Consider the following 12,676-nt stretch of genomic DNA (forward strand, 5'->3'; position numbering starts at 1 on the left):
TGGGAGTTCCTAGTATGAATGAAGTCACAAGTATAGTCCTTTTCCCTAATATAGCATGATACAGTGGGGAAAAGACAACCCCAGATTGAAAGCAGGATTCTCAGGTTCTAGTCCCAACCCTTGCACTAACTTGTGTGATCTTGGGCAAGTCACTTCTCTTTGGCCCTCAGTTTCCTCCTTTGTGAAATGAGAGGACTAGTTGAGATGGTCTATGAGTTCCTTTCCAATCTCTGGTATGCTTTGGTTGTGTGTTCTTTGCTGGTTCTGACCATGGATAAAGCGTCTGGCCTGCTCTTTATTTCAGAAATAATCATGTTCGATCCTAGAGCAGAAACTGGCAAGGCTATCCCTGCCACATCTCTGTGACAGGGAACGTGTGGCCCTGCTCTATCCATTGCTCTAAAACTGGGGCTATGCATTCATCACCTCTGGCACCTGGCAGAGGAGCGGCTGCTTATTAAAATAGGCTGCTTTCCTGGAAAATGAATTATTTTGCAGGATTATTGAGTTGCCTTGCAGCTTTCCTGATGACCCAGAGCATGCACACTGACAGCAATGTCATCAATTTGCTTAAATGTAGACGGGCATGTTTTAATATGGCATCCTTCACCTGAGAGCCGCAGAGAACCAAACTTGCAGCCCCCTCTATTTCCTGCTGTGGGGCTGAGATCTAGAGAGGCAAAGGAAACTCTCAGTCTAGGTTATGAAGGAAAAGAGAAAGCTCTGGACAGGCCATGGACTGTCCGTCATGAGAGGTCCTGATAATCGCATCTATATTGCTGCTTGCAAAGCACATGGTTCTCTTTTGGCCCTCATAACAGCCTTGTGAAATAGCTAGAATTCCTATTGTAAAGATGCTGAAACTGAGGCAAAGACAGGTTACGTGACTTTCCCAGCGTCCCATATTTAGGGTCTGAGGGAAGATTCAGACAGACTAAGGTTTTCTTGACTCTAAGTCCATCCCTCCATTCACTATTCCACGAGCTGCACTAAGAGTCTAGAAGCTTCCGTTAAGGTGGCTTGGGCATAACTTGTTTGGGGGCGAGGGAATAGACCAGATTGACCTCTAGAGTATTCTTTCAAATATAAGACTTCCCTCCCTACCCTGCTCAGGGGCTCATGGAGCCTTCCCAAAGACCCCTGGGAATGCTCTACCTGTACTAGGAAGCTAGACTTGGCTTTCAAACCAGGACAGTTCTTCTTATGGGTTTTTGATAAAGTAGAATGACCTTATCTAATGACATCCCCAAATATCACAGATTTCCTAGGGGATGCAAATGCTGTCATTTGTCATAAAGGGAAAAATTTAAACATGGAGGATGATTCAGCTTTTACTGGGACGGCCAGGGAAATGTGGAATCAGGTGTGACTGCTTAGCCAACAATGTAGTCTGGCCTCCTCAGCTAAGTTGGTTATGGTTATATCTGCCCCATGGGCACAGTTGAGTGGGGTTTGCTGAGCCGATAATTCCCTAGATAGACAACGAGCTCAGCAGAATCATCCCACCAAGAGGTCAGACCCAGGGAAGAAGAAGGTGCAGAGAATCAGATAATCTTGAAGATACTTCAGAAGTCACCTTGTTGACCTCCTCCGATATTATGGACTGCACTATCGCTGGCAAGGGGTCCTCCAGCCTTTACTTGGAAGTAGAGAACTCATTAACCACCTGCAAAGCAGCCCATTCCATTTGGGTCTAATTATTGGAAAGATTGTTTTTTCAGTTGCAGTCTACCTCCATGTAACTTCCATTGATTCTAGTTCTGCCTCCTAGGGCTAAGCAGGCCAAATCTTATTTATTTCCATGTGACATCCTTTTAAGTACTTGAAGCCCCCTCTCGTGTCTACCCCTCTTCTCCCTACCCAGTAATCTCTTCTCTCAACCAAGCATCTCCAGTTCCTTTGACTGTTACTCTTAAGGAATGATTTTGGATCCTCTCGCCACCCTTATCAGCCTTCTCTGGGCTTGTTCCAGTTTGTCAGTGCCCCTTCTAAAATGTGGTTCCTAGAACCAGGTGTAACACTCTGATGTGGTCTAATGACTCAGAGTCAGAGCAACAATAGCACTTGCAATGGTGGTAACAGTAGCTAACTGGTGTTTTTGTAGAGCCTGAAATACCTCAAAGCAGAGGGAGTCCTTTGCATGTTGTCTCATCGTACCCTTATAACAACCCTGTGAGGATGGGAGTCATCCCCATTTTATATATGAGCAAAATGAGGCACAGAAGGTTTAAGTGAATTGTCCATGTTCAGACAGCTCACATTTCCTGACTCCAAACCCAGTGTGCTCTTTGTTATTAACCTAAGCTGCCTTCCTCATACAGCAGGATCCCCTTGAAGTCACCATGAGCATTACAGATAATTCTTTTTAATGCAGCCTAATGTGCCATTAGCTTTTTTGGCTTCCATGTTAGGCTAGTGACTCATAATAAACTTGCAGTCCTTTCAAGTCCCTAGGTCCTTTTCATGGCTACTTTTTAGCCACGTCTCTCAATCCACACTTGTGCAGTGGGTTTTGTTTGTGTTCTAAGATTTTGTATTTATCATAATTGGTAGCACTGATATGATTTACCTAAGTCGTTTCGTATTCTACTTCTATCATTCAGTGCAGATTTTTTTTTCAGTGATTGCATTGATTCAGCAAGCAAATTTGGGCAACATGAGTGAATAAAATCACTAATAAAAACATTTAACAGAACTGTGCCAAGGACAGGGACTTTTGGTGAACTTGAACCCCAATGGAAATTTCACGGTTATGTTAGGTTGTCCATCACTGGTCAGTTCTTCTAAGCAACATGAAGTTGAGCCTATTTGGAAAATGTCAGATTTGGGGCCCTGAATTCATCCTTCTTGTTCAGGTACCTCTCTTATAGAACAATCTCTGTATCTTGGATCCAGAGTTGGGTAGGATCTGACTGCAGACTCATGTACTGGCTCAATACTCTTTGTATCCTATCCATCAACCATGTATGGATTATTTCATATGTGTCTTGGGGGCAAATGTTTAACAGGTTGACTTCCTGTTACATATTTCTGAGCTATAGTAGTTGGAAACCGTGATCTTTGGAAAAGTAAATTAATGTTCTCTCAGCCTACTTATTAAGGCAAATATGCAGCATCATGTCCTGTGTTTCTATCTGTCTTCCTGCCAAAACCCATTGGGAATGACTTTGGGATTACCTGTTGTTGTGTATTATGCATGCCACTGTTTCCCTTGGTGAAAGTGAATACCCAAGAATTGATGAAACCATTTGCTTACCGTGTGATCTCAGCCATGTTTCCCCTTCTTCCCCCCATTCCCCTAGCCTTCCCTTTCTCCCATTTCACTGTCCTGGACAAAAAGATTCTTAAGGTCCCTTCTGGTTCTGAAAGGCAGGGACAGTGTTAATCCAAGAGGAAGAATATAGCCCTTAGGTTTTCTTGGCAGAAAAAAAAAACAGCTTCCAATTCTCTGAGTGACTCTGAATGATGAATAGGAGAGACCATGCTTCTTTGGATGCCTTTTCCTCCCTTCCCTCCGGGAAGAAACTCCAAAAGGACAATAGGAATGATGAAATGAGTTAATCTAATCATCTGTGCATCCCGTGCTTGCCCTGGACAAGGGCTACCGAGGAGACAATGGTCAGATATAGAGTGGAAGGAACACTAGACTTGGAATTAGAAGACCTGGTTTTAAATCTCATCTGTGTCACTTACTATCTCTGGGACCTGGGACGAATCACTTAAGTTGTCTGGGCTTCAGTTTTGTCTTTTGTAAAGTGATGGGGTTGGCCCAGATGATCTCTAAGAGCCTTCCCAGCACCAAATCCTATTATCTTGCCTCTCTAAGGTCCCTTCTAGCTCCGACCTCTGTATATCCCTTTTGTATTATTACCTCGAGGCTAGAGATGTCCTCCAAATCTCCCAACATCTCTTCTCCAGGACTACAAGAATATGCTTAAGAATCATTCTGGATGTAAGGGAAAGTTGGCAGGCATTAGCAGATGCTGTGTTTCTAATACACTCAATATTGCTAGTGTCAAGATTTCCCTATTGATTTTGTTTTATTGTGTTCCTTCACATCAGAAGCCTCCATGCATTTTAAAGTAATTATTGAATGGCATCCTCGCTATAGCTTAACACAAATATAATTCTAACAGGAGTGATTGATTTTCAATGCTTTCAAGTGGCTTTCTGTCTTGTGATTTAGAATAAGTTATAAGACGGCGTATCGGAGAGGCCTCAGGACCATGTACCGACGGAGATCCCAGTGCTGCCCAGGATACTATGAGAACGGAGACGTCTGCATCCGTATGTAGGGGAAAATTGCTGTTCTTTGCCTGATTGGAAGGGTGGGGGAGGAGTTGATCTGTCATGTGAGTAGACCCAGTGTAATTGGATGAGTTGCAGGGCTTACCCATGATTGAAGTCAGCAGCCACCTACGTAATATCATGTACCTATGTGTAATACATCTGTCCATAAGTCAGAGCAGGTTGTATTACTGAACCTGAGATTTTTCCCTTTGGTGTCATATCTTAGGGATCTATTGGAGACAAATTAATTTTACACAGACTAAAGCATTGTGTTATCTGGGAGGATGTAACATGTGGGGAACACATTAATCTGGCTTAGTTTATCAGATTAATAACCCAGTCTCTGCTGTGGACACAGTAAAGAACATAACTACAGCACAGATTGGAAAAAAAATACACCAGTTAAGTTAAGCTTTGATGACAGGGGGTGGGGATGAATGAAAAGAGGTAGGAAAACATCCAGGGCTGGGGTGTGTTGGCGGGAGTGCTACAGTTCTCCAGCACTGGGTTCTTGACAAAAGGGGTTATGTGCCAAGTCCAAGCATTATTGACATCACCATTTCCCTTTGGGTTAGTTCTAGGGTCAAATGATACGTAGATGAAACGAATCTTAGAAGTCATCCAGTCTGGTCTCAATTTATAGATAAGAAAATTGACAGCCAGAGGAGTTAAGTGATTTGCCCCAGGTTCTCCAGGAAATGGCAGCTCTGTGATTTGAACCTAGTTCCTGCCTCTAAATTTGGCATTCTTGCTGCTAGTTACAGTTTTTCATATCCTGTTCTGGAATCTGCTTTCTTAGTACATATCTCTTTTCTGGAAATAGCCTAGATTGGTGAAGAGAGCACTGGACCTGATAGGCAAGAAACCTTAGAGTAGAGTCTCAGGTCTGTTTCACAAAAGATAGTGTGACCATGGGCTGGCCATTGAATTTTTCAACACCTCAGTTCTTTATCTGTAAAATGAGGGGGTTTGGGCAGGATTTCCAAGGTGTCCCTGCCAGCTCCACTATCTTGTCATTCAAAAAAGTCCCAATCCTTCCTCCTCACCCTCAGCTTACTCCTGGAAGGTTGCCATTTTCAAAGAGAGCCTGGCCTTGAGATGTAGTTTAATGCCACAATCATGTCAGTATGGGGGTTAGAACAACCAGTCTAATGAATGAAAGAAGCATCTCCCCTCACTCTTTCCCCCACCAAAGCTCCTCCTGCCTCTTAACTTTGAGCAAGGCTTTCCCTGTTAATATTCTCCCTGCCATTCAAGTAGGTAGAGCAGAAGCCAGAGAGACTCCAGATTGGGTGAGTGTAGGCGTGTTGATGTTTGGGAATGAAATGACAATTTTCCCCACTGTTGTTAAATCTCCCCTAGTGCTGGAAAAACTCAATCCTAATTGCATTAGGGGAATGAATAAAAAAAAAAAAACACTGGAACAAATGGGTTGGATTGGGTTAGTTTTGCAGTAAAAAGAATGGGAAAAAGTACAGAACATTGGAGAACTGAGCCAGCAGAGGGGAAATATCCCCTATTTCTCTGGGTAACAAAGGCAAGTGGAGGCATTCCTGGACTTAATAGAGGTGGATTGGGATGGGGAAAGGGGTATAGGTAGTTCAGATTTTGCTAGGGTCCACCACATTGCTTTTTTCCTTTTCCTCTCCCCCCTTAGGCATATGGTGATTCATGGTGGATGCATTATATTAGATTCATAAAGCCGGAGGCAAGATTGATGGGAATGTTTCCCCCAACTAGAGAGTAGAGTTATAGCCCCAGGAAAATCATGAGAGGGAAATCAGATGTCAGCAAGGGGGACCTAAGAAAGGGATGCCACACTCCCAGGATAATTTTCATTAGGTAATGTTGATGAAGCCCTTTGAAGGCAGACAATGCTGCAGAAGTGCTAAGTGTCCCAATTTTACAATATCAAAATATGCTGATTTGGGAAGGCAGTTCAGACCTCTTTCAAAGTGCAGCATTTGTAATGTCTGGTGCTGGTACTATGTGCGAAACTGGCTGACCTGAGTCGCTTAGCTGAGGAAAGCCAGCTGCAAGACTGTGTGTGGGAGAAGGATGGGTTTTTGCTTGTTTGTTTTAGGAGATCGGACATAGGAAACCATTTTGAAAATCAAGCCAAGTCAATAAGCCATTTTATTAAGTACTTACTATGTGCCAGGCACTGTGCTAAGCTCTGGGAATACAGATATATGCAGAAAGAGAGAAAGACTCTGCCCTCAAGGAGCTTGTATTTTTGTGGGGGAAGGCAACACTTTGAAAGGAGCTGAAGAGTGAGGGGAAGGAAGAGATACAGGTGCCTGGCAGGTTATGAACACATCATGTAGTGACATGTTATAAAGAGTCATGTTCTCTGCTTAACCCAGGCAGCATACCATAGTGGAGAGAGGGCTGGCCTTGGAGTCCAGGAGAGTCAGGAGTACACCCTGGAGAGGAGTGAAGGGAGGGCTCAAAGCAAGGGATTGGTAGTAGAGGGAACTATAAGCTGTATGGTTGTGACTATTTAAGAGGTACTGTTGTCAAGACAGAAGTGTAAGGGGTAGTAAGAGCTTGGGGTGAGAAAAGAGTCAAGTCAATGAGTATTTCTTGAACATCTGCTAGGAACTCAGATCCATGTTAGTTACTGTAGGGAGTGTTAGAGATGTTTGAGCTTGGTACTTTCCCCAAGGAACTTACTACCTCATCAGAGAAGACAAACAGATTTAGAACAATTGGATAACTAATGTATGCTAGAATGTAATTTAACAAACCCAGCAAACATTTATCAATTGTCTCTAACGTGGAAGACACTGTGGTAGGTGCCAGGGACCCAAAGGAAGAAAAGAAATAATCCCTCTCCTCAAGGAGTTTTCATTCTTTTGAGTACTAAACTATGTGACTGATGGAGAAATTCAGAGAAAGGAGTAATTAATGGGGGGCTAGATTGGGAAAATCAGTTGCTCTCTGTAGGCCCTAGTTTCTATAAAATGAGGAGCAACCAGATGATTTTTTGAGGTTGCTTCCATCTCTGAAACTAACCTTGGACAATTCTACTTTTGGGAGAGGGGAGGAGATTCTGGAAATATGGACAATTAGGAGTCATTGCAATATTTCAGGTGAGAGGTTGTAGGAGTTTGAATTAAGGAAGTTACCATATAAGTGGTAAAAAAGGGATAGATGAGAAAGAGATTGTGGAGGTTGAGTTGGCAAGATATCAATTGATTGGATATGATGAGTGAGGGAGAGGGAAAAGTCAAGGATGTCTCTGAGGTTGAAAACCTGGATGTCTGGAAGGATGGCCTGCATTGAACTAATGAAAGTTCATTCCTCTGTGTTAAGCAATGCCCTCTCTCTAAATCTTCTTTTAGAATAGAAATACCTTGGGAGAATTAACTCAGTAGTCAAAGATTTTATTGACTTTAGAGCTGGAATAGACATTAGAGGTAATAAAGTCCAATTCTCTCATTTTACAACTGGGTAAACTGAGATCCAGAGACATTAAATGTCTTGTTCAGGTCACATAGGTAGGTTGCAAGTAGCCCAGCTAGGATTCAAGCCATGTCTTCTGACTCTCTCTTTTTTTTTTTTTTTAAAGCAATTGGGGTTAAGTAACTTGCTCAAGGTTACACAGCCAGTTATTTCTGGGTGTGGTGCTAAGTATCTGAGCCCGGATTTGATCCCCAGGACATCCCGACACTGAAGCCAGTACTCTTACTCGCTGTGCTACCTGGCCGCCCCGTCTTCTGACTCTTTAACCTGTGGTCTTTTCGCTCTGTCTTGCTCTGATTCTCACTCATGCTCGCCATGGTTCAGTAAGGATGAGTTTGTCAGCTGCTACCCTAGGTTGACACAAGAGATGAAGCAAGCAGCAGGAAAGCCCTGGCTTCTTAGAAAGGGAAGGAGATGAGAAGCTCTAAAAATGGCTGAAGAGAAGGTGTTGAAGACAAACTCTGGTGATATGGAATTCTTCTGAGGACTAGTCGCTTCCTAGGGCTCATGGCTCAGTGCCATGAGGGTCCAATTAGGAAAGCACACCTGGAGAGTGTAAAGACTCTCAGCTTCTCTGTATGAATGGCAGATGAAATGATGCCCTGTCGAGCTTCTGTCAGCCAGGGCTCCTCTAATGGGGTATTGGACCTTTAGTTTCAGAGAAAGACATGCTATGAGCAGTCTTGTTCTCTGCTTAACCCAGTCAGCATGCTGCAGTGGAGAGACAGCTGGCCTCAGAGTCACAAGGACCTGGGTTCCAGTCCTGTCTCTGACAGATTAACTGTGGGAACATGAGCAAGTCACTTAAACTCTCCGTGCCTCCAGGCACTTCTTTAAGACTAAGATAAAGTGAAATTGTAGAACTGTATAAAAATAGATCATAGAACTGGAGCTGGATGTGTTGGGGAGAAGGAAGTGGGGCTTTTTATTTTTATATTGTGAGATTTTGCATGTGAACCCATTTGGAAAGTCAACCCAACAAACAAGCCAAGTTAAGACCTGGATGGAACCTCAGAGATCATGGAGTTCAGCCCGCTCATTTTATAGGCGAGGAAACTAAGACCTGAGGAAGCTGTGACTTGCCCAAGGTCATTCTTGGGGAGATAGTAATCATTTTCAGTGGGATTTAAACTAAGGTCCCTTGACTCTAGGACTAATACTTTTTTCCCTTTACCATGCTTCCTCAGCTAGTGAAGGGAGTTTCCACCCTAGCATTTCCCACAGTGATGGGGAAACCATCCACATGCCAAAAATAAACAAACAAAATTGAGCCTCTGTCTTTAGGACAGCACACAAAAAGGCCAAGATCAGTTGGTAAGAGGTAGGAGGACATGGGAGTAGCTTGGGTGGGTTTTGCTAACTGAGGTTTTTGCTTTCCTGATCACCCTCTTCCTTGTGTATCATAAGGGTTCTATGTGCTGACTCTGCCATGGAAGGAGAAAGGTGGCAATTTTTTAATTGCAAAGTATACTCAGTAATTAAATTTCCCCTATCCAGATCCAGAAGACTGCCAGAGCCTGTGAGTGAAAGTTGTTTCTGTTGTCAAAAGCAATTGAGTATCTATGTAATGTTCAGTTCCCAGGTGCTCCCTGGTCAGGGCATGCCATGGGAGGAAATTGTCTTTGGTTCTCCCTGCTCTTCTTTGTTTCTTTGAATCCTGCCCATCCTTTAAAGCCCAGCTCATGACCTGCCTCCTCTGTAAAGGCTTCTCTGATCACCCTATCCCTCAATCAGTCAACAAAGTTTTTTTTGGCTAAGCACTTAGCATGTGACAGAGACTTTTTGTAGGCACTTGGAACCTAAAATTGAAAACTCAAAAGTAAAGCAGTCCTGCCCTCAAGGAGCTTAGTATCTCTCCCTCTCCCAGCTCCAATGGAGCTTCTTGTCTGTACCCCTCATTTTGCACTGATCATACATATGACCCTGTATCATGTTTTTAATCTCATCTTCCCAGATGGATCATTAACTTCTTGAGGGGAAGGATCATTTCTTATGTTTCTTTGTGCTTTTATCACTACTTAGTTGTTGTTATTCTCCAATTGTTTCAGTTGTATCTGACTCTTTGTGACCCTATGTGGGTTTTTCTTGGCACTGGAGTGGTTTGCCATTTCTTTTTCCAGCTCATTTTTCAAATAAAGAAACTGAGGCAAACTGGGTAAAATGACTTGCCCAGGATCACATAGCTAGTGTCTGAGGCCAGATTTGAACCTAGTGTTCAACCAGTGTTCTATGCTCTTTGCCACCTAGTTGCCCTGTCTACTATTACTACTATTTCATAATAACAGCTTACATTTATATAGCACTTTATGGGTTTCAAAAAACTTTATAAATGCTATTGCATTTGACGTTTATACCCACCTTGTGATATAGGCATTGCAGGTGTCATTATCTCTTTTTTAATGATGCAGAAAATGATCCCAGAGAGGTTAAATGGTTTGCTGAAGGCCACATGGAGATTAATGGAACAGCTAGGTGGCACAGTGGATAGAGCAATAAGAATCAATACAGTGACCATTTCTGACAATCTGCGTAACGTTAAGGGCAGCTGGTTGGCACATTGGATAGAGTGCCAGTCCTGGAGTCAGGAAGACGCATCTTCCTGAATTCAAATCTAGCCGCAGACACTAACTGTGTGACCCTGGGCAAGTCACTTGCTCCCGTTTGCCTCAGTTTCCTCATCTGTAAAATGAACTGAGAAGGAAATGGCAAACCACTCCAGCGTCTTTGTCAAGGAAACCCCAGATGGGGTCACAGAATCTGAAACAACTGAACAACAACACATAGCTAGTGAGTGACAGATCCAAGATCAGGAGAGTAGGGATTGGATTCATTCATCGTTTTTGTATCTCCATCACTAGTACCATACCATAGATACTTAATAAAATACTGACTGATTCTCTCCTTTCTATTTTGCTGCCTCATATCCTGCCCAGTGCCTAATGCGAGGGTGGGCATGCAGTAGGTACTCAATAAAGATGAGGTGATTGAACATCCTCCTCCTCATGCCCTCTTGATGCTGACCTTCCTCTCCACCCTCCCAGCCCCAGGCATCGGTGATGGAGTCCAGGTGGTGCAGCATTCAAGGCCTCACCTATGCCCTTGTGCTCATCCCTAGCTTCTACCCAAGCTTCTTGCCGTGATGTAGGATGGACCAAGTCCTGTATTTGGAGTAAGAAAATCTCAGCTCTGCCTCTTTGTGCCTCTGCAACCTTGTCCAAGTCTCTTCATCTCTTTGAGATAATTTCTTCCTTTGTAAAATGAAGAACTTGGCCTAGATTATCTCTAGACCATTTCTACTGCTCAGTCCTTTGATTTCAATGATCCCTTTTGCAATCTTCCTCACCTTGCTGAACTTCTAGCCTTGTTTTTTTAAGCCCATCGTGACCCTGAGAGCTAACTAATCAGTTAAACCAATCCATGCCGATATGCTAGCAGGATAGGACAACAGGCTTGCTTGCCAGATGGTAAGAGAGCTTTTTCATACAAGTGGCCACCTGGAGATAATGTACCCACCTTTGATGTACCAGCAGGCCTGTCTGTGTCCCTACTTGGAGCTTGTGAGTGAGCTTGCTTGTGTGACCCTACTGTGAGGAGAGAGGGGAAGGGAGGCGGCATTCTACTTTCCTTGAATGGAGCTCCTAGGAGGAGACGCCACTTGGGCAGGAGCTGGCTTTTTTCAAGACAAAATGAGCCACAGTCAGTCAGATAATGAGAGGAAGTTTAGGAGCAGAAACGTGGATAAAAAGGTTTCAGTGCAGGCCTCTGCTTGGTGCTTTGTTCCTTCTTCCTGGCCTTTGTCTACATTCAGAAGTCCTGCAGTTAATGAGGATTGGTATAGGCTGGGTCGCTCTTAGCCGAAATCTTCACTGATGTCTCTTTCTTTGATTAAACAGTGATTTTTCATCCACAAAATAACTGTTCAGGTTCTCTCTCTTCCCTCACCACATTTGCTGCTTTATTGTAGCATTTTATGATTTTCAAAGGTCTCTCAGTGTTTTATGGTAGAGAGAACCTTGGTCTAGGAATAAGAAGACCCGAGTTCCAGCCATGAACTCTGCCAGTAAGTTGTGGAATGTCAGCTCCCTACTTTGAAGATGATGAAAAATGAGCCCGGAGAGTTTAGATGATTTGTTGAAGGCCACATAGCTAGTAAGTAACAGATCCAGGACCAGGAGGGTAGGGATTGTTTCATTTGTTGCAGGTCAGGGATTGTTGCACTTTTGTGTTTGTATTTCTAGCAGCTAGCAAGATGCCTGGCACAACATGCTTGTTGATTGATTAATCGAAGCGTCAGGGTCCTCCTGTGACATCTAACACAGGCGTGCCCAGGGTAATGGGGAAGGGGATCAGAAGGAGTTGTCAAAGACCACAGTGTCTTTGACCTTGACTTTAGAACAGAGTTGTTCTGGTCTAGTCCTTTTGTGCTTTCTTGTGATTAAGACCTTAGGCAGCTTAAGGAATATCCCAATACATAGTGCACACACCCCAGGGAAAGTGTCATGGACAATACTCCCAGAAGTCACATTGTCCTGCCACAGTGAGTACTTACTGAAGTCTCTTTGAGTGAAGGTTACCTGACAGTTTGTTAGGGATGCTATAGAAAGTTTATTAAAGGATTGTTGGCCAGCTTCATGGGGAGGAGGAAAGGAGGAATGGGATATATGCATGAGTCTCTGAGTCAAAAGGTATTTTAGCCACTTTATTTGTAAAATTCCATATTGATTCCCAGAATGATTGGACCAGTTCATAGCTCCACCAACAATGCCTCTCTTTCCACAATCCCTGTAAAATTGATTTTTTAAAAGCAATTGGGATTAAGTAACTTGTTCAAGGTTACACAGCCAGGTGTTTCTGGGTGGGTGCTAAGTGTCTGAGCCCGGATTTGATCCCAGGTCATCCTGACACTGGGGCCGGTGCT

The 12,676-nt window shown here is 43.5% G+C and overlaps 1 protein-coding gene across 1 annotated transcript in view; it reads left to right on the forward strand.

The window, feature by feature from the left end:
- LOC138168710 (multiple epidermal growth factor-like domains protein 11) overlaps nucleotides 1–12,676 on the forward strand; it is a 226,879-nt gene that overhangs the window by 166,038 nt on the left and 48,165 nt on the right. The window contains exon 5 of the mRNA XM_069097594.1: nucleotides 4,187–4,287. Within this exon, the coding sequence (XP_068953695.1) occupies nucleotides 4,187–4,287 (101 nt within the window). The remainder of the gene's footprint in view (nucleotides 1–4,186; nucleotides 4,288–12,676) is intronic.

Source organism: Petaurus breviceps, unplaced genomic scaffold (genome assembly GCF_028583685.1).
Source record: "Petaurus breviceps papuanus isolate PSGF00001 unplaced genomic scaffold, PetGlider_PUasm1.0 37, whole genome shotgun sequence".
Lineage (NCBI taxonomy): Eukaryota > Metazoa > Chordata > Mammalia > Diprotodontia > Petauridae > Petaurus > Petaurus breviceps.